Source organism: Meles meles, chromosome 10 (genome assembly GCF_922984935.1).
Source record: "Meles meles chromosome 10, mMelMel3.1 paternal haplotype, whole genome shotgun sequence".
Classification (NCBI taxonomy): domain Eukaryota; kingdom Metazoa; phylum Chordata; class Mammalia; order Carnivora; family Mustelidae; genus Meles; species Meles meles.
The window spans coordinates 76599960-76621831 of NC_060075.1; the positions used below are offsets into that span (position 1 = coordinate 76599960).

The following is a 21872-nucleotide window of genomic DNA, read 5'->3' on the forward strand; positions in this document are numbered from 1 at the left end:
CACGAGGCCAAGACGCTCTTTCCAGGGTCCACGCCCATCCCATTTGGTTGCGCAGGTTTTGCTTAAGGACATTCAGCTAAGAGAAGTGTAAGTGGATCTGAAATCCGGGTTTGCTCTATTCTCCAGGCTGCACGTGGTTCATTTGCTGGGCAGCAAAGGCACTTTCTTTTTTGTCCAAAGGTATAACCAACTAGCCAAGTGTCTTCACCAAGGAGGTGCTTTTCTCTAATTCCACAAAAGTGCCCCTGCTCCATTTGTTTCCTGGAACTGATAGTCTCTCATGGTTTGTCTCCCTCTCTGATTTCTCCCCCTTCAGTTTTCCCTCCTTTCCCCATATGGTCCTCCAGGCTATTTCTTAAGTTTCACTTAGGAGTAAAATCATATGATAATTGTCTTTCTCTGCTTGACTTATCTCACTCAGCATAATACCTTCCAGTTCCATCTATGTCGATGCAAATCATGGGTATTCATCCTTTCTGATGGCTGATTAATAGTCCATTGTATGTATGGACCACATCTTTATCCATTTGTCTGTTGAAAGACAGCTCAGCTCCTTCCACAGTTTGGTTGTGGACATTGCTGTTATGAACACTGGGGTGCATGTGCCCCTTGTTTTCACTATATCAGTATCTTTGGGGTAAATACCCAGTAGTGCAATTGCTGGGTTGCAGGGCAGCTCTACTTTTAACATCTTGAGGAACCTCCATACTGTTTTCCAGGGTGGAGGGATGGGGTGGCCGGGTGATGGGGACTGAGGACAGCACGTGTCATAATGAGCACTGGGTGTTATACGCAACCCATAAATCATTGAACATTACATCGAAAATTAAAAATGTATTATACAGTAGCTAACTGAACATAATAATAAAAGAAATTACATATCAAAAATATGTTTTTTAAAAGTGCCCCTACTAAGACCTTCAGTGTCTTTGAGAATCCCCCTAGTCATAGAGTGGTTGAAAATTTACTTCCATCTCAGGTGTCCTCTGACCTGATATCATACTTTGAAAAGAATCAAGTCACGCTATTTACTTACTTTGCCCCCAGATGTATTTGCATTGCCTATCCCTGGTTTTACATCTTCCTCCAAAGCAAATCCCCTAAAATGGAAAAGCAAACCTATTAACGATGCAATATCTGCTTTGTTGGATCACTGAAAAAGAGAAAATATGACTGGGAGAACTAGTAGATGAGCATTATAAACCTTTTTTATCTTCAGAACTGATTACAAAACATTTAAACGATTTTCCTATTTTGGTAAGATTTCAGTATTTCTTTCATGCTGGCACACATGAAAGGTGTAGGTAAAGATGAAGTAACCTACCTGAATACCATCACATGAATATCCATCCATTTTATGAATATTTGGGGCACACTAGGAAATGAAAACAGAACTATGAACCAAGTGCACAGCAAAATATCTAGCTGAGCTAATCCCTGTAACATATTTTTTTTTTAAATAAAAGTCTGATAGTATGGCTAAGTCTCTTAAAACATCTGAAAATAAAAACAAAAGAGATCAAGAGGAAGCAAAAGGAAATACAACAATTGGTGCACTTTCCCCTAAAAATATGGATCTATCAGAGGCAAAAAGTTGATCACCCATTAGCAAATAAAAAGAATGGACAGCTATGATGACTCAGCCAACCCTAACATTTCAGAGCATCTTGCTTTATAAATATACATTGTTCTTCGGAGCAAGAAAAACAAGAGCACAAAACAAAAGCAAGGAGGATGCCAACATAAATGGAGAAATAACCAGTCTCCTCTTTTTTACCATGAGAAGCACCACGGCCCTTACTCTTAAAATGCCTCTTGAGCAGAAGTCCACCTTGGGCACATTAGAGAAAAAACATGCTTTATAGCCCTGTTTTTCCCGTAGCAACTGCAGAAAATTGCAAAGCATTCTTAATAAACAGTATTTTAAAATTTACCATACATTGTTTTATTTTTATAATAATTATATACTCACTTGAGAAAAGTTAGGAAATGTAAAAAAAGAAAATAAAGAAAGAAAGACAAAGTTTCTCAGGTTCCCACCACCCAAGACAATAATTTTTTTTATTTTGGTATATTTTTTCTCCACCTTTTTCTATGAAATTTGATTTTTAAAGTATGGGTATATGATCAAGTTACAGACAACATTTTATATCCTGCTTCTTCCCTTTACTTTTTCTTTCTTTTTTTTTTTTTTTTCTTCCCTTTACTTTTTCATCACATGAATTTTTCAGGTCACAACAGGCTTGTTTGTAGGTATCATCCTTACTAGCTATAATATCCTGCATTGAGCTAACAAACCATGTAACCAATGTACTACAATACTCACTTCCAACTATCTCCAGTTTATGCTGTTACAACTAATTCAACAAGAGCATCTTTGTACATCATCTCTGGATTTTGGATTCTGTTTTAAAACTCCTGCTTATGGTATAATCACATTCCAAAAAAGTCACTCTAATATACTTTTCCTCCAGGAACGCAAGGCAATTATTCATCATATCCTCATCATCACTAAGTGTTAGCTTAGAAAAACAATGCTAATTAGACAGTAAGAAAAGAAAATACTTTCACATGAAAGATCTCTAGTCTCTTAGGATGACTGACTACCTTTAAAGCAAAACATTCTTATGATTAATGCAGGTATACCACTACTGAATCCCTCTTCTCTAGAGGAAAAACATGTAGGCTGTCCTTGCTTTGCATAGTTCCAATACACATGAATTTCAGATGCCATGGTTTTGTGAAATGACATCAGTACCCCAACAACACAGTTGCAATTTCAGTTACCACAGTGTATTAACTGTGAGTAATGGCACACAGCATTAGCCCTTCAGTCCATGATCACTAGGCATCTAACAGTTGCTAATCATGGTCAGTGACCCATCTTGTCACTTTGTGCAAAGTCTGCAGTGACTGGTCACTGTCTGTGTTTATTTAGTCCATGCACCGACAACAAAGGTGTAGGTGTGTTGCCTCTCTCTGTCTCTGGGTAATAGCATGTGCCATTTTATAAAACTGGTAATCATAAGAGGGAATTGGCCAGCAAAGAAAAAAATGCAGAAAAGAAATGAAAAATGATGACCCTAGAAGTGAAATTCAAATCAAACGTAAATTGAGTCACAGCAAAAAAAAATCACTGACTGGGCATGTTGATATGCTATTTGGAAAACAAAAAACAAAAAACAAAAAAAACCCTTACATTCACACCATCACATCTCTTGGAGATATTTCATGACATTGAAAATGCAAAGGATAAAATGTTGAAGCTGATCCAAACTTAGAAGGAAGTCAATTAAATACGGCATAGACAAGATGCTTACTATGGATCCTGAGGTTTGTGGCCAGAAGGCATGTACAGCCCAAACTACTACTGATGAGGATTTTGCAAAGAAAAAAAAAAACTTGTAATTCTCAATGTTTCTGTTTTTAGTATGCGAAATAAATCTGTTCATTTTTTCATTTCCCTATTTGCTTAAAACCAAGAGTCAGAGAGGTTTTAATAGGCTGACAACATTTCTTAAAGAGTACAGAACAATTATAATTTTTTGCATTGATTATCAAGAAGCCCTTACATCATTTCAGCTTGCACAGTCATTGTTATGGCCTTGCACTACCCTGCAGACTGAGGACTGCCTGTGTATATAATGACTATGTGAAATCTATGAGCCCTCACCAAAGTTTATCAGCTTCCCCATCTTCCCCATTCCCAAGCACATGACATTAAATTCAAGAGCAGTTATTAATGGGTGAGGTGATGCAGGTGTTCTCAGAAAAAAAGTGTCAAGACATAAGAACAGACTCCGCCTCAGAACTCTGGGCTCTGTGGGTCTCTCTGCTTTGACTGGCTCCTGTTTCCACCAACCGGAGAGAAAATAGAACAAAAAGCAATGCCTTCCACTCTCTACTCAAAACAAAAACAAAATAGTTAAGGCACGCATGCAGTCTGAGGTTACTTGAACACTGAGATAAAATGATGCTGCACTTCTGCTCAAACTTTGATTACTGAACTGAAATCCCTGAGAATAAAGAGAGAATGAGAACTGATGTGAAAAAGACATGACATCGTGTCCCTTTACGTTTTGCCTGGGGTGGAAGCCACCCCTGCTCTTTCCCGTCAGTTTTAGAGTAACGATTCTGTAAATTACCTGGCTTGAATTTCCTGAGCACGTTTCGCGAATATCGCAATCATTTACTGCTTCTCGGCACACGGTCCCCATGGGCTGAAACTAAAATGAACAAAAATCGATGGGCAAAACTGCCAAAGGAAAAAAATCTCTTGCGGTATTATCTCAAAAAAAGCAAAATGACTATTTTTGGATAGGAATATTGCAAGTAATTTTAAGATGGTAGTCTCTGAAAACCACATGACTGAAGGAAATGTTCATTTAATCGTGTATGAAATAATCTGCGTAGTCATCACACATAAGTCTTGAGATGTCTGCTAAAATAGGATCAATCTGGATGATCCATCTCCCCAGAAGGACAAGTCTTTCCAAGTTCTAGTAATTCTTCCTCCCAAAAAAGGTTCTGGATTTTCACTTTACTCTTCATTCTTACTAGCACATTCATAGCTTTACTCTCTTTTATCTCAACTGCCAAGAGTCTGAACATTACATTCTAAGCTGAATTGCAAAGTTAGATTTTCTGGCAAAGCGATTTCCTCCCATACTGTCCTTTATCTCCTGCTTCATTTTTATACAGATCTAAGGCATGGTCTTTTATTCTTGTCTAATGTTTCTATTATTTGTACCTGCACATAGGAGGGGTTTTTCTCTTTTCTTTTTTCTCTTGCCTAATTTCAACCACCTCAAATATTCCTTATAAGTGTAGGAGTTACAAATAAATTTTTTTTTTTTTTTAAAGATTTTATTTTTATTTATTTGACAGATAGAGATCACAAGTAGGGAGAGAGGCAGGCAGAGAGAGAGAGGAGGAAGCAGGCTCCCTGCCAAGCAGAGAGCCCGATGCGGGGCGCGATCCCAGGACTCTGGGATCATGACCTGAGCGAAAGGCAGAGGCTTTAACCCACTGAGCCACCCAGGCGCCCCTACAAATAAATTTTTAAAAAAGATTTTATCTATTTATTTGACAGACAGAGATCACAAGTAGGCAGAGAGGCAGGCAGCAAGAGTTCTCTGCTCCCCGCTGAGCAGAGGACCCAATGCAGGGCTCAATCCCAGGACCCTGAGATCATGACCCGAGCCGAAGGCAGAGGCCCAACCCACTGAGCCATACAGGCGCCCCTATAAATAAAATTTTAAGCTCACTAAAATTACAAATTGCAAGGGTATTCATTATCAAAAAAAAAAAAAAACCAGATACACAAAGTCATCATCTTCCCCACTCTCCTCTTCAATCCCATTCTCTTTCCCTCCCTAAAATGCTAATAATACCAGGGGCTGGAAACTTCCACTTTTGTGTCTGCTCATATAAACATACACATTATTCAGAACCTTCTCTCTCCCACCAACTTTCTTCTTCTCTTCCTTGCTCAAAACCCTCCAGGGACCTGAGTTTCCCATCATTCCAAGAATATGAACGGCATAGTGCCGACTCCAATCGGGGTTTCAAGAGAATTTTTTTTAGGAGATCCTAACAAAATTTGTGTTCATTCATTCATCAAGTATTTATTAGGCACTTAAAATATGCTGGGCACTTTCTGGCCACTGGGGACTCCACGGAGAACGAAACCAAGAATCCTGCTTGTAAGGAACTCACATTTTAGTGGAGTAAATAGACCATGAAAATAAGGAAATAAATTTAAATTCATATACTCTGGTTCTCTTCCTTCCAACTTCTTGGAATTGGCGTAAACTATAATTTTAGAAAGTCTGAGGTAGAAATATAAGCAGATTTAAGATGGAGTTTATATAAGAGTGTAAATGTTCAAGAAGTGCCAAGAAACTTCTAAAAAAAAAAAAGCATAGTGAAGGATAACTTGCTCTCAGTGCTGGGACGTAGCAGGAGATAAGCTGACCCAAATCCCTGCCCTCTTGGAACTCACATACTAATGAGTGCACAAAAATATAATAAGTCAATGGGCAGTGTTTTATAGCAGAAATTGGCATATTGTGACTTGAGGGCAAAAAGTGGATGGCCACCTGTGCTTATAAATAAAGTTTTATTATAACACAGGTAGGTTCATTTGTTTATGTATTTTTGATGGCTGCTTTCAAAGGCTGAGTTCCGTAACTATGAGACCTCATGACCCACAAAGCCTAAACTATTTACTATCTCCCCTTTAACCCAAAATGTTTGCCAACTCTGACTTATAGATACTTTAAGCATAAATACATATCGAAAAATAGATACATGGGCTTTCTCAGCGTATTTTTCTTTTCTTTTTTTAAGATTTTATTTATTTGACAGAGAGAGATCACAAGTAGAGAGGCAGGCCAAGAGAGAGGGGGGAAGCAGGCTCCCACTGAGCAGAAAGCCCAATCCTAGGACCCTGAGATTATGACCAGGGCCGGAGGCAGAGGCTTTAACCCACTGAGCCACCCAGGCGCACCTCTCAGCATACTTTCTATTCCCCCTCCTTCATTTCACTATCCTGCCTCTGGTTCCTCCAGGAGTTTAGGATGGGGGCAAGAACTGGGGGTACAGGATAGAGAAAGTGGTAACCTCTTACTTGACTGGAATTGCTGCAGTTAACTTTGTGAGACAGTTAAAATCATGACATTTTCTTGTGTATATTGTAATTCTATTTTCGTGTACTTGTTCCTTGAAATGTTCATATCACAAAAAGCCTAATTCTATCCATCAAAAGGGCATTTTATAAGCGGGCAGACCTAAAACATCGAAGATTAAAAACAAATGATTGGGAACCCTTCTGATGCAGGTGGAGAGGCTGAGAGACTAAACAGATGATACAAATGAAGTCTTAAAATGTCTGTTGTGTATTCGATTTAATCCTCCTTTTTAATTTTTTTAAAAAGCTTTCATTTATTTATTTGACAGAGAGACATCACAAGTAGGCAGAGAGGCAGGCAGAGAAAGGGGAGGAAGCAGGCTCCCCGGTGAGCAGAGTCCAATGAGGGACTCCATCCCCGGACCCTGAGATCATGACCTGAGCTGAAGGCAGAGGCTTAACCTAATGTGCCACCCAGGTGCACCTAATCCTTCTTTTTCAGAGAGTGCTTTCAGAGATCTCTGCCAGTGCCTTGCTTGTCTTAAAAAGCTGCCAGAGGGGGCGCCTGGGTGGCTCAGTGGGTTAAAGCCTCTGCCTTCGGCTCAGGTCATGATCTCAGGGTCCTGGGATCGAGCCCCACATCGGGCTCTCTGCACCGCGGGGAGCCTGCTTCCTCCTCTCTCTCTGCCTGCCTCTCTGCCTAGTTGTGATTTCTCTCTGTCAAATAAATAAAATATTAAAAAAAAAAAAAAAGCTGCCAGAGACACAGCAGTAAAGTAGAAACAACAGAGACTGCTGCCAGAAGATCTGGGATGACACGTCACATCTATTCCTTAATAGCTGAATGAGCATATGCAGGTTATATCTCTTCCTTGAGACTAGGATTGCTCAGTTGGAATAAAGGGTAATAATGCCTCTCCCAAAAGTGTGGCTGTGAGCATTATCCATGACAGTCGTCTCAATCAGCAGGGATTTTGCTCCTGAGGGGACATTGGGCAATGTCTGGAAATATTTTGGGTTGTCACAACTAGGAGGGGTGGTGCTTGTATCTGTGGGCAGAAGTCAGGGATTTGCTAAATAACTTACAATACACAAGACACACCCTCAAAACAAAACAAGCATCCAGCCAAAAATGTCAACACTGCCAAGACTGAGAAAACAAGATACATGATGATATATAATCAGAAGTGCTCAGCACAATCTCTGGCACTCAGCAGATATTTACTACGATAGCTTCATATCCCACTCTCCCTTAACTCATTAGACTAAAGATAGCCAATCAGCAAATAATCAGTAAGAGAGTGTTGTGCATATTCATTTATTCATTCAACAAATATTTACTAAGAACTTGTACCAATTACTGGGTAAGTCACAGGCACTGACTCCCTGAAGTGCACGTACGGAGATGGATCCTACACCTCACAGCAGCTAATGTAAAACCTTGCGTCAGATTTTATACGAGAAGAGAAAAAAGAAATTGATTTCTTTGAAAAAGGTAAGCCTCAAATAACTTTTAGTCATGATGTTAAGGTTTAAATATTTGGGGACAGGTCTGGGATGCTATTGGGAGGATGAAAACCATGTGCCTAAAGATGCATTCTAAAACCTCATGCATGGTAATACATAAAACATGTTATCAAGTCTAAAAGTATAGCTTCTACTCCTTCAACAACTAATGCAAGAAAATACACCAAGAAGAGCAGCAAGAAAGGAAGAATCTGTTGAATATCCACTTGGCTTTAAAAGAAATGTGCATGCTCCTCGGGTAAGCGGTAATGAGAAGACGAGCTGGGGAAATTAACCAGATTCAGGACCCAGCTCTCTGACTTACTTAGTACAAGACCCTGGACAACCATTTACCCAGTGCTTGCCTTAGTGTTCTCAACTGTCAGGGATTAAAAAAGTAATGAGGGGTGCCTGGGTGGCTCAGTGGGTTAAGGCCTCTGCCTTCAGCTCAGGTCATGATCTTAGGTCCTGGGATCGAGCCCCGCATCGGGCTCTCTGCTCAGCATGGAGCCTGCTTCCCTTCCTCTCTCTCTGCCTGCCTCTCTGTCTACTTGTGATCTCTGTCTGTCAAGTAAATGAATAAAATCTTAAAAAAAAAAAAAGTAATGAGACTTCACAAGATTTTGTGAGCATCCTGTGAAGCACCCGGCAACTTAGTCACTTAATATGTTAGGCACTACTATTGTGATTACAGCATATTTGCCTAGTCTTACCGAGTTAATCAAATACATAGTCATTACTCAACATTTATTTACCTTGCACTTTTTACAACAAAGACCATCACTGCATTGAGAGTCCTGAGTCAAGGTGCATTTCTTACAACACTCTGCTCCTTCAAGGACACACTCCTAAGGAATATAAATATTTTCAAAACATCAGAAAATGTTGTCATTTTCTAAAAGTACTAGGATATATTTTTTAAATAAATGTATAGCCCCCCCAATAATAATCTTTCTTCCATATATCCTATGAAATCTCCAGACATAACAACAGTTCTGTATGTTTCAGTGAGTGGACCTTGAATGACCTTGAATAACCTAAAAAAAAAAAAAAAAAAAAAATCAAAACACCCAGAGACTTACTGCCGGGGTCCCACAGTCACACTCCTCTCCGGTTTCAATGAAGCCATTGCCACACTCAGGAGGATCGAGAAGCTGTGAGATGAAACCAAAAAGGGAACTAAAATATGCATAAATCAAGATCAAAGACCATATGAAAAACCATGAACACTGCAACTATACATCTGATATACCTGTCAGTCATTTCCAAGTATATTTTTCTTTTTCTAAACTTGAAGGTGTAACTTTAGAACTTCAGAACTGGGAACTTGAGAACAAAAGTGTGTACTTTTCTTTCCATTTCAGATTTAACTATATTTACATATGTAATATGCAAATGGATTCTAGTAAATGCCACTGAAATAAAAGATGATCTAGCCATTGACTGAACCCAAGCCAAACTGACTTGAAATTTCATTTCAAGCAGGAAGCAAGGGATCTGGAGACAAAAAGCGTGGGTTCAAATCTTGGCTCAGGTACTTAGCTTGGGCAAAAGGCTTGTCATCTCAGAGCATAAGCACTTTAATATTTAAAGCAAAAATAATAATAATATTAGCTGCCCATCTACATCACAAACTGCTTTGAGGCTCAAGTTCAATCATCTGTGAAAGCTCTTTAGCAACTATATATCCTTGTGAGATAGCAAGTTATTTCATAGACAATTAGGAAAACACAAAAATTAATAAATTCACTGATTTATTTAACATAAAATATAGATTCTCCAATTAACCCAGCTTTGCAGAGCACAGTAATAATAATTGGCCTCAGAGATGGAAACAACTTTAAGCCTGTACAAGAATACATTTTAAGACTATTTTTTTTATTTTATTTATTTTTTTTGACGGAGAGAGAGAGAGAGATCACAAGTAGGCAGAGAGGCAGGCAGAGAGAGAAGGGGAAGCAGGCTCCCTGCTGAGCAGAGAGCCCAATGTGGGGCTCAATCCCAGGACCCTGAGATTATGACCTGAGCTGAAGGCAGAGGCTTAACTGACTGAACCACCCAGGCACCCCAAGACTATTTTATTTTTTATCTCTCCATCATTTCCATTATCTTTTGAGCATAACTTATCTTATGGTGATAGGTAAAATTAGTAAGTAGCTGCTATGTCCCAGTTATATAATATTCATTTAGAAGTTCATCAAAGTTTACATACGATAGAATGGAATGGAACACACACCTATCAACAGACACACATCCTGAAACAAACTTTCTTAACTAACTAGAGGCGGGGGAATAACAATTAAAAAAAAAAAAAAGGCAGCAACAATGACAACAACAAAATCCCCACCTGATTTCAAATATTCTCTCCTCTCCTACAAAATAATCAATACACCTCCAGATTCTGTTTTCAGCTGAAAGGGATCGTAATTAATGAGACAGCTTTGAAAGCCAAAACTAAAACTCATCCAGGTAAAAAAATCCACTTATTTTACTCGGAGCCCAGAATAAGCTGTTATTTTCATAAAGAGACTTTAGCTATTTTTCATTTATAGCAGCAGGGAGTTAGTTCAAATGTCCCTTCTGAAACTTCTGCAAAGAGTCTTCAAAATTGTTACTTTCCTCTTCAAAGCAATGTGATACACCTCCTAAATTTTACTGGAATAGACAGAGAATGAGACTAGGTAAATGAGGATAAAGGCAATGCCACACACCACTGTGGTGCCCAGAAGCACGAAACAGTTCACATAATTAACAAGAACAAAGCATTCTGCCTTAACATACAGGCTTTCAAATGTGCGAGGAAGACCTGCTTTCAAGTCAGTAACCAGAGTTTGCTCTGCGAACTGGAAAGTCCTGTGACAAAATGTAAGCACACAAATAGTTTTTTTCCTTTTCTACTTTAAGCAGCCTTGGGTTTCATACTGAGAAGTAATACTAATTTTAATTATATTGCTTATCCTAAAAGGCAGTGGTGGGGAGTAATGAGGGGGAGAAATGCCCCCTTTCTATCAGTATGAGTTGTGATTACATATACAAACAAACAAAAAAGGAACCAAGAGAATGAAAGAGAAAGGCAAATGAAACCATCTTTGCAAGCTAATCATTTTTCGGAAAACACAGTCTTATTTCCTACCTGCTTTCTATTCCCATCACAATAGCCCAAAATGCTGGGGTGCCTGGGTGGCTCAGTAGGTTGAGCATCCGACTCTTGATTTCAGCTTAGGTCAGGATCCTGGGATGCTGGGATCAAGCCCTGTGCCAAGCTCCGTGCTCAGCACGAAGTCTGCTTGAGATTCTCTCTCCCTCTCCTGGTGCCCTTCCTCCAACTTGCTTTAAAGCTGCCTTTATTTTATTTTATTTTTTTAAAGATTTTTATTTATTTGACAGAGATCATAAGTAGATAGAGAGGCAGGCAGAGAGAGAGAGAAGCAGGCTCTGCTCAGCAGAGAGCCCAATGCGGGACTCGATCCCAGGACCCCGAGATCATGACCTGAGCCGAAGGCAGCGGCTTAACCCACTGAGCAACCCAGGCGCCCCTTAAAGCTGCCTTTATTATTAATTTTTAAGATTTTATTTATTTATTTGACAGAGAGAGGGACAGCGAGAGAGGGAACAAAAGCAGGGGGAGTGGAGGAGGGAGAACCAGAGCAGGGAGCCCAATGCAGGGCTGGATCCCAGCACCCTGGGATCATGACCTGAGCCGAAGGCAGATGCTCAATGACTGAGCCACCCAGGCACCCCTAAAGCTGACTTAGAATGCAAGTATTTTGCATAACTAGCATATGGACATATAAGCCAACCTGGAAAGTTTTCTTTTTGTAAGCGTCAATGGCTAGAAATTTACATTTATGATACCTCAGAAAGATTAATAACTAGTAACTCTGATCACACTTAGTACCTTAGAAGGTTTGTTGAAAAGGCAGGCACCACCTCCACTATTCAGAAAGTCATGATACTCTTCAATATTACACTGGGTGAACTTTTTAGGAAGATAATACCTGTAAGAAAAGCATTAACTGGGTGTAACTTAAGTCTCCCTTATCTGTATGTTAGTCTTGAACATTGTTAAAATTGTAACATTATTCTTAAAAGTGACAGAATAAATTCTACTATGTCAGCATTTGTTTTAAATCTGTAAGACCTTGATTCTACCAGTATATTTCTAAATTCTTCACTTGGTGACTAATAGTGACAATGGGCTGTTCATTATTAGCATATACATTCAAAAGAAACACACACATACTTGTATTTTCAATCAAAGAGCATAGGAATAATGAGTCTTTCTTAAATACAAAAACTGGATTCCAAACTGCAGGACATTTTATAAAATAACTGATTTATAATCTACGAATGTGTCAAAGTCATGAAGGTCAAAGAAAAACTGAGGAACTGTTTCAGACCGAAGGAAGGTAAAAGACATAAAAACTAAATGTGACGCTCAATTCTGAAGCATCTGTTAATGGCATTTCTGAAATACAGAGCTAATCTTGAGTGAGGGCTAAGAAGTAGATCATTCTATTGGTTGCATTGTGGTTTTGTAGGAGGATGCACTTCTTTGTAGGCAATGCACACTTAAGTGTTTGGGAGTGATAAGGTACCAAGCTAGCAACTGATGATTCGGAGGACAAAAAGATTCTCTGTTACTATTCCTGCAACTTTTCTTAAGTTTAAGATTATGTCAAAAAAAAAAGTATAGCAAAAACAAAGAAAAAGTAATAAAGGAGCAGAAGAAAAACAGTTTGGCAATATGTATTAAGAACCTTCAAAATGAGAAATATCCTTAAATCTAGTAATTCTACTTCAAGAATTTTTTCTTGAGGAAATGACTACCTATATATACAAAGATGTATCAACAAAGTAACTTACAGTGGCATGATTTGTAATAGCAAATGCTATGAAAATCACATAAATGTTTAGAAGAAAACTGTTAACTGTGATATATTAATAAAATAGAATACCAGGGAATTATTAATAATCATGGTATTGAAAAATAGTCAGAAATGCTGACTATATAATGCTCACTAAAAAATAATGATATGTACAAGATCCAAAGTTTATAAAAGAATCATAAAAATGGAAAAAATACTGATTAGTAGTACTTTAAAAATGAGAAAAGGAGTGACAAAAATTTAATTTTCTGTGTTTTTCAAAAATTGTTTTACATTGAGCTTTTATAAAAGATGGTAATGAGTAGTTTTTATAAAGTCTCTCCCACCAGCCTTTATGTACTATGTGCACTTATATCCCTACTTCTTTCTAGTACAGGGGTTAATGCTTTGTGAATCAATGAATGGAATTTACAGTGATTATTCACCTTAATTTCTCAAGTGTTTCATGTCAAATAAAGGTATTCTCGGCTTACATTAATCTGACTTATTTCACTTCCTTCATTTCATCTTCCTTCCTTCTTCCTATGTATCAGCAGTAAGAATTTGTGGATTGCTCTTGCTTTCACTGTGTCACACACAGTTCTTTTTTTTTTTTTTTTTAAAGTTCAAACTTAACCCTTTTTATTTTTTTTAAAGATCTTATTTATTTATTTGACAGAGAGAGAGATCACGAGTAGGCAGACACTGGCAGAGAGAGAGAGAGAGAAGCAGGCTCCCTGCTGAGCAGAGAGCCCGATGTGGGACTCGATCCCAGGACCCCGAGATCATGACCTGTGCCGAAGGCAGCGGCTTAACCCACTGAACCATCCAGGCGCCCCCCACACACAGTTCCTTGTGGTGACCTGTATCAAATAAGATGACTTCCTCTACCATGCCACAGCTCTTTGAACACCTGAAAGCAGAAATCTCCCAAGGCTCTTCAAGAAAACTTCTTTTTTGCAGGAAATGTATCTATTATATTCAATGCTTTCTCAAAATTTTTAATTTTTATACCTTTAAGTAGGGCTGGTATTAATTTCAACGTGCTTTTCTACGTGCTTTCCAACATGTAGCAGTATGCAGAGACTTCACAAAGTAGAAATGAGAGAGGAAGTGCCCACAGGAAAATCATGTCCATAATTAGTACTGTTACGTGGTGTGTGACATAGCTCAAACGACACAGAGCATCACGCCAGGCAATGTTTTCTTTAAAAAGCTTTTCTATTGCATACACTTATTTGATGTAAGAGCAGCTCCAATGCAAGAGCTATGCACGTTTCTGAGAGCCACCTTCTGATTTTGCTACACATTACACTTAGTCTAGGTAGATGGCCTGTAAAATTTTGTTTTTAGTAATTAAGCAGAATAATCGAATATAACATACTACATAACTTTCAAAAGACAAGAACCACTAGCTTGGAATTTAGTAAGTGTTAGAAAATTACAACTATGGAAAAAGATGTTTATCGTTCCCTTTTATTACTAAACAGAAAGTCCAAAGGTATTTTGAAAAATATTTTAATACGTTTCCAGATACATTCCCTCTATCATTTATCTTCCTTATCATGCATTTCTTAGAGGAGTTCAAAATGCAAATATCCATAAATATTTATTGAAAATCAAGTGTGTCAGGGAATTATGCTGTGAGGTCAAACAGAAATATCTACTAGTGTAAGATGTAATTCGTCAAAAATTTACAACTAATTGGTGAGGCAAAGCAAAAGGACTATATGGAATTAAAAGACAGAGCGGGTGTTAAAATTATAACAAATCTCAAATGGCTAGAAATGTGGTTGGAGAGAAATGAGAATTCCAAATGAAAAGAATACATCAAAGGAATCAAAGGAGGTTGGAAATTAATGTACATTCATGGTGAGCAAATTTTTAAGAAGCTTAAAATCCATGTAGGATTATGGCTAGAAAATAAAAACACCTGGAAACCCCTGTCTTACTATCATAATAAGCAAACCAACCACGAACTGCAGTGGAAAATGAGGTTATAAATGAGCCTGAAGAAAGATTATGCATATCCAAGTACTGGAGGAAGAACTCCAAACCTTATTCTTCAGATAACAGAGACTCAATAAAAGTTCAGAGCAGGAAAATGTTATGATTCATATGCATGAAGAGGAGAATGGAGGAATTTGTGCTGTATACATTCAATGAACCAGAGCTGTGTACTAACAGCATGGATAAAACTTACAAACATAAAGATCAAAAAAAGCAAAACACGGAAGACTACATATGGTATGACTCACATAAACTAAAAACATGCAAAGCAATGCTATGTATTACTTCAACATACACATATGAACAATAAAAGTATTAAAAGGGACTTGTGAATAATATGAACAAAATTCAAGACGCAGTGACTTTGGCTGGGGTTGGGGAGCAACAAGAGAGAACAAAAGGGGGATTTAACTATGTAAGTGGTATTTTTTTTTTTAGGCGCAGTGATGGTATATACAAGGTTTCACTCTTCTACTCTTTATGTCTTTTCAGTGATGATGGAAATGGAGTTCAGAAGGGAGAGAGGGAAGCTGAAAGTTGTTTGGATGTCTGGAATGTCATTAACACAATAAAAGCTCAAGATGATAAAAGTTTAGGGTAAGAAGTAGTGATGAGCTTGGCATGAAAGGAATGGTTGTACAATTTACTAAGAAAAAATAAATACAAGACTGGACCCTGAGAGTGTGTCAAGGGTATAGACATGAACACCTTTTTGGGAGCACAGAGGAAATAGATCTCTTCCCCATTCCTTGCTCAGTGACATACTACTGGGAGCTAGAAATCAGCCCTTGTAGGAGTATTTACATCACAAAAATCAGAGTAAGCTAAAAATCCAGGTTCTTTTCTTGTTTTTGATTTTGAGAATCAGTTTACCAGCACACTATTGTTTACAACCTATTTGACTGGAACTGAAGAGACAAAAGAAAAAAAATTAGTAGGTAAGCCATGAAGAACAAAGCTGTCCCTCTCCTCTTAATTTTCTAGCCTAGATGAAAGGCTAACAAAGTCTTTGGTCTTCTATTTTAACTGATAACAGTTGTTTTCATAAATAAGAGATGATTTTGTGAAAATATTTTATAATACAGAGCCACTGAGGAAATCTACAGCCCATTTTCTTTTTAATGTCAATGGTGAGGTTCCATGCACTAAGCTGTTGGTGTCATGTTCCTAAGGAGACAGCAACACAGCAGGGAAAGGAAAAGGGAATTATTTGCAAATAGAAGTGGCTCACCCAGTGTCTCCCATTATGCATCCAGACCACGTGTCCTCACATTTACACTCACCTAAGGGAAAATGAATACACATGCCTTTTTACAAAGTGAAAACAGATGCATTAGAGTGGTCTATTTTTAAAAGTATATCTTCACTTTATTCCTTAAATACCTTTTAAAAAGTAATACCTGCTTTCTAATTTTCCTTATACTTGAAGTTTTGCATGCAATGCATAATAACAAAAATCAACTTTGACCATATCAAGATTATATAATTTTTACTAAAATAAAATCTTGATATTTAAACAAGTGGCCTTATTTCTAAAGCATTCATTGAAATGCTTTAAAATGGCTTAACAACCCAATACCAATGAAATAGCATCATTATAGGATTCCGGTTTCACAGTCCCTTATGGGAATTCTTAGGATTTCTTGTCCAGTTTTAAAACCTCTGCACCAAAGCTGCTGGTAGAAGGCAGTACAGTGTATTATTTACGCAGAAAGGCTTAAAATACCTGGGCTCAAAACGTGGACTTGCCACTTACTAGATGAGTAATCTTGGAGACATTACCCTTTTAACATTCAGTCACCTTATTCTGTAAAATGGGGCTAATGATGGTTATCTCGCAGGATTATTTTGAGGATTAAATGAGTATCTAGATGTAGATAATACTGGCATTTGATTATCTGTCTTATAATAGGCTTCAGAAATAGTAAAAGTTATTAGTCAAATAAACAACATTTATATTTGTTATTAAAATAATAAGATAAATAGGATTCTAATCAACTTTACTCCAAATACATGATGTTTTGACTATTTCTGGTGAATTAACGTTACCTACTTGGGAAAATATATTCTTGCTAGATGCTATAATCCTAGCATAGTTTATCAGGTCCATATTTTACTGAGACCTTTAGCAGGCAAGTTCTCCTCTGTGGCCATAGTAAGAGATGTTTTAAATAAACCATAATAAAACAGTATGCCTTAAACCTACATGCCTAGGATTCTGTACTGACCATTTAAAATTATCAAACTGAGCTTATTTTGTCCTTTTTTTTAGGTTAAATTCAGCAATGAATTTAACATCACATAGCTTTAAATGTTTATTACACATGGAGAAATTTTCACCTGCAGGACAAATACCTTGAAACATTTTTGAAGAAAATATTGTATGCCACAGCTGTTTATCTTATATTATCACCCAAACTCTTTTGATCAAACAACTGAATTTAAAATCTCATTCTCCAAAACACTTATAGAGAGTCCATTTTAAATACAACTAAACCACAGGGTGAACATACCACTTGCCAACTTTCTTTTGTCTGAGATAATACCAATATTATGGGCTAATGACTGGGCGAGTGTAACAGCCATTAAATCAGTTTTCCCAAACTGAAAAACAAGAGCAAAAACAAAATACATGTAAATGAGAATTATTTTTTATTTAAGATGGCCCAGAGAAAAATGTCATGATATAATTGGAATCAAGTAATTTCTAAGCATCCTAATTAGCAGAGGTTAAACATACAGTAGATAGAGCTAAACAATGGAGCGTTTAGGAAAAGCTGAAAGAAATAAACCCACGTTTGATTCAATCTTATAAGGAAGACTAGAAGCCAGAGAATCACCACCTTTTGGGCTTAGAAACTTAAGTTTAATTCTGAGTACAAATTTCACCAGTGACATATCTGAAAAACTTAATACTTGTATATACTTCAGTCTTTTAGATATTAATAAATGTGTACATTATTTGGAACTTATTCATTTTTGTGTGTCCACTTGCATGCCTGAAATTTTCCCAAATTAAATAGAATGCAGCTTCAGAAAACAAATAGTATGAGTAATAGGAAGTAGGAATGATCTGTGATCTAAAGAAACTTGAGACCTAAAGGTATTTTCTTCAATATGTAGATTCAAGTAGATTTCTTCTAGATCACTTCCATGAGACTTAGGGCCTTAGGGGTAAAAAGAACTCTTTGGAAAACTTAATCTATTTTTTCTCTAAAAATCTGCCAAATATTGAAGAAGGAAGAAAATTTCCAGTTGGGTTGTTAGGCAATAAGTTAATGCTCCATGAATTACTCAGTTCTCCAGGAAATCAGCCAAAGTAATAGGGCCTTATTTTCAATAGAAATAAAAGTAAAGATTTTATCTATATAATCTTTAAATAGCTGAATTTGGAGATTATACTAGCAGAACATGAAAAGAATTATCAAATATTATCTTCCATTATTTTCCTATTCTCTGTCCTCTGGTCATTTATAGCAACCCATATTGATTGTGAATAAAACAACCTAACATCTAGAGAATATGGAATATGAGAAATTATCTCTTAAATATTAGGAAAACATTTTCAGCCATCATACCACTTTGTATTGTACAGATGTTCACACCTACTTCATTCACGCCTCCTCCTTTCAGCAACGAGCAAATCCCACCAATATAAGCCGCCCCGCTCCGGCTACTCTCAAATTGACTTCCCCTTTTAGAAAAGGAAATGAAAAATGCTTACTGTTCAGAGTTCCAAGTATCACTGTACCTCTCATTATTAATTTACCACACTTATTTTCTCAATGCAAATACATTACTATATTGTATATTCCTGAGGTAAAGGGAGGAATGTGAATATTGTTTACACACGTAACTGAAGAGAAGAGTTTCTGAGAGGGATGTTTCCCCACATGAGCAATAATACCTTCAACAGAACTATACTGGTTTTAAAAAAATCACTAACACGGTGTACTCTGAGAAAGGATACAAAATCACTTCTGTGGTATTTCTGATCAAAATGCCCAACTTGAATCTCTTAATGGGAAAGCATCAGACATCCCCACGATGGGGAACATTCTATAGCATAACTGACCTACACGCTTCAAAAATGTTAAACCCAAAATAAACAAAGAAAGGCAGAGGAAATGTCCCAAATTAAAGGAGACAGAAGAGACAGGACAATTAAATGAGATGCAGGACCTTGTGTTAGATCCTGAATGGGGGGAGGGAATTAGCTATCAAAGACATTATTCAGACAGTTGGAGAAACCTGAATATAGGTTACTTAAAAGTATTGTATCTCGTTACATTTTCTAGTTTTAATAATTTAAATATAAATTTTAATAAAATTTAATAAATTTAATTGATAAAAATTTAATAATTTACTACAGTGATATAAGAGAATGTCTTTATCTTTAGGGAATATACATGTATTTAGTAATGAAGGCCCATTAAGTGAGTATCTCCAACTTGCTCTCAAATGGTTCAGGGAAAAAAAAAAATCGATAGATAAATGGATGAAAGGAAGAAAGGAAGGGAGGGAGGGAAAAGGGAAGAAGGAAAGAAGGAAGAAAATCATAAGCAAATGGGGAAAAATGTAAATAATTAATGAATCTGGGTAAAGAGCATATATTTCCTTGTAGTATTCCTGCAACATTTCTATAAAATGTGAAATTGTGTAAAATGTAAAAGTTACACAAAAATACTCTTTTACTTCCATTTATAACTTCCTTCAACAGATCTTACTTTACAAAATAGTGTTTTTTAAATGTTATAATATATAGTTTGCTATTATAGCATATATGCATTTTACCTCAAATAAAAAAACCCATGAAAGTGAGAAAAAATTGAAAACAAACTCCAGAAATACTGAGGTCTCACCTTAGAATCAAAGCAAAGGGAACACTAACATTTAAAATAGAGAAACTTTAAAGAATATAATTAATCTGTCAAGAGTATTCTTTATGAGTATTAGCAATACTTTTACTCAAATGTTCTGCTTAAATCTCTTGAAAAGTAAACAAAAATATACATACAATAATAAAATAACTCAAAACTAAACTTCTTACACTTTCATGACAACTCCTAACAACCTACACTTTAAAACTCCTTTCAAATGTACTGCCATGTCAAATCTTACTTTCATTATACAGGAGAAAGTCTACATCTCAGTCTCAAGTAATAGAGCTACATCTCAGTCTCAAGTAATAGAGCACTTATCAGGGAACCAAAAAAAGCAATAAATCAAAGTTACGTACGAAAAAAGGTGAACTGCATCACTCTTCTCTTTGATAAAATCCCTCCTGTATTTCATAAACTCACGTAGGGTGATCAGTGGATTTTCAGATATGGCAAACTTGTTGTCTGCTGCCCAGGTTTCCATGGCAACCAATACTATCCTTGTCTTCAGTTGGTCTTTATATATCTGGTATATTAACAAAAGAAACACCAGTTATACAAGTGGTAAAGTCAAATGATTTATGAACAGGACTGTAAAACTCCTTTTATGAAAACTCCTGGGTTTTAGTTAAAGGTAAAAAACTCTATTGTCTTTAAGGGAGATAATTATTTCTCTAATTCACATGCATTTTCCTTGAGTTACAGAGAGTCAAACTCTTTACAACTAAAACCCAAAGGATGCACTACTTAGAAACAAAAGAACACTTTTTGACAAACATTTGCAACCTTTTTCAAGGATCTCCCTGAGTCTGTTTTCTGGGACCCTGGAGAAAGATTTCATGCACTCCTGGGTTTCCCAAGCGAAGAACGGAACAATGAAGACTCCCCTGGGATATAATTTCTATGTACCTGACTGGCCCCAATTAAACTCATGGAGAAGCTACCTACAGTGCCTTGTCAAGAAAAGATTCGGAAAGTAAATACAGTGGGATTACTAGTGCATGGTCATACACAAACAGGCACTCTCTTGAAAATAGCACAACTGCCTATACTGTTTCTCCAATGTTGGAAGTACTCTGTTAAGGACTAGAACTCAACTTTTTCTTTTTCTTTTTTTTTTTAATATTTTATTTATTTGACAGAGAGAAATCACAACCAGGCAGAGAGGCAGGCAGAGAGAGAGGAGGAAGCAGGCTCCCTGTGGAGAAGAGAGCCCGAGGTGGGGCTCAATCCCAGGACCCTGGGATCATGACCCGAGCCAAAGGCAGAGGCTTTAACCCACTGAGCCACCCAGGTGTCCCAACTTTTTATTTTTCAATGTGAAAAACATAAGGAGAAATTTCAAGCATCAGTCCACGGGTAACTTTGACCACCCCCTTTTATCATCTTCCCAGAGATCAAAATCAATCAAGTCCACAGCAAGGTAACGAAGGACTTACAGACACCTCGCCTGACGCTCAGTTCAAAGCACCAAAAATACAAGAACCATATTGTCTATTCTGTTAGCAATCAGGAGATGACATTCCTCTATGGAAATACTGAATCGAGTTGATACTTACTAAATCCGCCATGTTCACCACAGATTTCGCATATGTATTAGTATGTACAACTGAAAGCCGATGTTTTTTAAACTGAAAACAAAAGAAACAAACAAAAGTGAAGGGCGTCCAAATAATCACCTCGGCAAAGAAAACACAGTGTAACTGAAACATCTCTATGGCTTTCTATAAAAAAATTATAACAGTTAAGAACAAGTTCTTTATATGCTGTGTAGTCTGAGGCAAGGCTCTTAAAATTTTGAAGCCTCAGTTTACTCAAAGGTGAGATGAAGTAAAAATACCTATTCCATTCACTTCACAAGTTTATTTTTAACACAGAATTGTTATTGAAAATGAAAAAAACATATGAAAGTTGTCTATGAATTACAAGACATGCAAATACAAGTAGGGTGGATAGCCAGAAAGTGTGTGTGAATAC

General features: G+C 37.1%; 1 protein-coding gene across 25 annotated transcripts in view; it reads right to left on the bottom strand.

Annotated features, from left to right (window-relative positions):
- The window catches only part of ADAM22 (ADAM metallopeptidase domain 22), a 226515-nt gene that overhangs the window by 42034 nt on the left and 162609 nt on the right, over window positions 1-21872 (bottom strand). For all 25 annotated transcript variants that reach the window (XM_046020360.1, XM_046020365.1, XM_046020359.1 and 22 more), the window contains exons 10-20: window positions 21455-21526; window positions 20255-20421; window positions 18625-18709; window positions 17529-17619; window positions 16247-16298; window positions 12036-12135; window positions 9220-9291; window positions 8893-8985; window positions 4146-4226; window positions 1325-1375; window positions 1037-1100 (exon numbers count right to left, since the gene is read on the bottom strand). In XM_046020360.1, coding sequence (XP_045876316.1) covers window positions 1037-1100; window positions 1325-1375; window positions 4146-4226; window positions 8893-8985; window positions 9220-9291; window positions 12036-12135; window positions 16247-16298; window positions 17529-17619; window positions 18625-18709; window positions 20255-20421; window positions 21455-21526 — 928 coding nt within the window. The remainder of the gene's footprint in view (window positions 1-1036; window positions 1101-1324; window positions 1376-4145; window positions 4227-8892; window positions 8986-9219; window positions 9292-12035; window positions 12136-16246; window positions 16299-17528; window positions 17620-18624; window positions 18710-20254; window positions 20422-21454; window positions 21527-21872) is intronic.